Source organism: Apaloderma vittatum, unplaced genomic scaffold (assembly GCF_000703405.1).
Source record: "Apaloderma vittatum isolate BGI_N311 unplaced genomic scaffold, ASM70340v1 scaffold22519, whole genome shotgun sequence".
Classification (NCBI taxonomy): domain Eukaryota; kingdom Metazoa; phylum Chordata; class Aves; order Trogoniformes; family Trogonidae; genus Apaloderma; species Apaloderma vittatum.
In genome coordinates this window covers 15,832-18,164 of record NW_009734913.1, presented here as the reverse complement: position 1 = coordinate 18,164, position 2,333 = coordinate 15,832, and the positions used below count along the sequence as shown (strand labels likewise).

The window sequence follows — 2,333 nt, the reverse complement described above, 5'->3', positions numbered from 1 at the left end:
GGGTTTTCCTCCTCTCCTTGGATAAAAGCAGCTGGTCCCTCTGCTCGCCAGGACCCTCAGCCAGTGCAGCCGCAGAGGGGTCCGGGTGGTCGGAGGCGAAGGCGCTGTCCTGTCCCCGTTGGGGTTTGCTCTCTAGTGGGGCAGAAGATTTCTAGGAGAGGTTCCTTTCCTTTCTCACATCTGCCTTGTCCCGCAGGTGGAACAGGAGCAGCTGGATAAGATCTGGCCCAAGCTGCGTGTGCTGGCCCGCTCCTCCCCAACAGACAAGCACACGCTCGTGAAAGGTGCGTGCCCCCCAGCTCCTGCCTCGCACCAAAGGATCTCATCCTGCCTTCCCCGGGTGCTTTTGCAGCAAAACCCGTGTGCTGGGAGTCTGCCCTTGGGGCTTATTTTCTCTGAACTGCTTGTCTCTGTTTCAGGAATTATTGACAGCACCGTTGGTGACCAGAGGCAGGTGGTGGCTGTGACCGGGGACGGGACCAACGATGGGCCAGCTTTGAAGAAAGCTGACGTGGGGTTTGCCATGGTATGGGTGGGCGATGGGTTTTCCCCAGGGGCAACCTTTGCTCTCCGGGGTGAGAAACTTGGTTAACCTCAACACTGATATTATTTCTAGACTGGTGAAACTCTTTTCCGAATCAGCGTGATGGCTTAGAAAGAAACTTTCTTTGGAGGTTTGATTTAATTCTCTTGAACTTCATAGGGCTGTTTAGCAAAAAGATTGAAGCAATTCTCTGAGAGCCTGGCTTGGGGCTGGGCTCCTCTGCCCAGCCTGCAGGGACCGTAAAGATGACATGGTGCTTGCAGAGCACCCAGAGCAGGGACCTGCCTGGCCCTGGTTTCTGAGCTGTGGGGTCCAGGAGAGCTTTGGGAGCTCAGAAACTGAGTGTGCCTTGGTTTGTCCTCGCAGTTCTTCACCCAGACTCGTGACAGGCAGCCCCAGGCACTGAGCACGGCGATGGCACAGACTTGGAGAGTTTATATGTGGTGAAGAACTCTGCTCTCCTGGCTCGCTGCTTTTCTGTGCCCCTTCAGAAAAAAAACAAGAAAATAAATTCATTGGTTTAAACGGATTTCCCACGAATTGTGTAAGTGTAGGTACCTGAGCAGGAGCCAGCTGCTGAGTGGAGCCTTAGGACCCCCATGCAGGCAGATTTGAGCAAATGAGAGGTTTATTGGAGAAGTAGGTGTTTTTTAGGAAGGTGTTAAATACCCAAGCACAGTTTTAGAGCCTTTAGGATGAAGAGCAGAAGGTAATCTGTCTTCTCTTGGCTCCCTGCCCCCATGTGCTGGATCAGACCCTGGCCAGGCAGTGGGATTTGCTGGGGACTGGGCACTGAGGCTGTGGTGCCCTTGGGGCTCCAGAGAGCTGGGAGCAAACAGCCCATGGGAGAGCTCTGTCTGGCAGCCCTGCAACAGCCAGGGAGTTCCCTGAAACAGATCTTGCAAATCTCAGGAGAACCCCAGGAAGGCACCAGGGAACCGGCTCGTTATGGGCATCGCTTCGGTGCAGTTAATTACTGCAAAGCGAGCGCCTCTGTGTGCCGGCGGTGAGAAACGCAGCGAGTCCAGCTCCTGGAGAGCAAACTGTCCGGCTGAGATGCTGCAGGTGACTTTTGAGAGGCTTTGGGCAGCCCTGCTTGCTGTCCACCTCGGGCTGGGCAGAGAGCACCAGGAACGTGCCGGGGTTTGGGCTCCCTCTCATTTGAGGGTGCCAGCCCTCGCTTGCCCAGACAGAGATGCCCGTGTTCCCTGGCCTTGGAGGCGTTGGAGCATCTGCTCTCAGGTGCATTGGTGCAGCTGCAGCAGGACTCGCTGTCAAACACCGGACTGGCACTGGCTCCTCTGGCTTCAGCAGATTTTTCTCTTGGGGCTGTTTCTGGGAAGAAGCAGAGCCAGGTGGACAGCGAACGCGAAGCTTGCTCTGTGACTCACCCCATCGCTTTCTCCCTGGTCCTCAAGGGCATTGCAGGCACGGACGTGGCGAAGGAGGCTTCAGACATCATCCTGACAGATGATAATTTCACCAGCATCGTCAAGGCGGTGATGTGGGGACGCAACGTCTATGACAGCATCTCCAAGTTCCTGCAGTTCCAGCTGACCGTTAACGTGGTGGCCGTCATCGTGGCCTTCACAGGTGCCTGCATCACGCAGGTACGGGGCTCAGCAGGAGGAAAACGTGAAACAGGGATTGAAGAGGGTGGTTCTGGTGGTGTGACATGTTCTCCCCTCCTCTCTCTGCAGGACTCTCCCCTGAAGGCTGTCCAGATGCTGTGGGTGAACCTGATCATGGACACCTTCGCCTCCTTAGCCCTGGCCACGGAGCCCCCATC

General features: G+C 56.0%; 1 protein-coding gene across 1 annotated transcript in view; it reads left to right on the top strand.

Annotated features, from left to right (window-relative positions):
* Positions 1 to 2,333, top strand: part of LOC104279235 (plasma membrane calcium-transporting ATPase 1-like) — a gene marked incomplete at both ends in the record, with an annotated part of 19,664 nt that overhangs the window by 7,718 nt on the left and 9,613 nt on the right. The window contains 4 exon segments of the mRNA XM_009876441.1: positions 197 to 284; positions 420 to 526; positions 1,963 to 2,154; positions 2,245 to 2,333. The exon segment at positions 2,245 to 2,333 is cut by the window's right edge and continues 40 nt beyond it. Coding sequence (XP_009874743.1) covers positions 197 to 284; positions 420 to 526; positions 1,963 to 2,154; positions 2,245 to 2,333 — 476 coding nt within the window.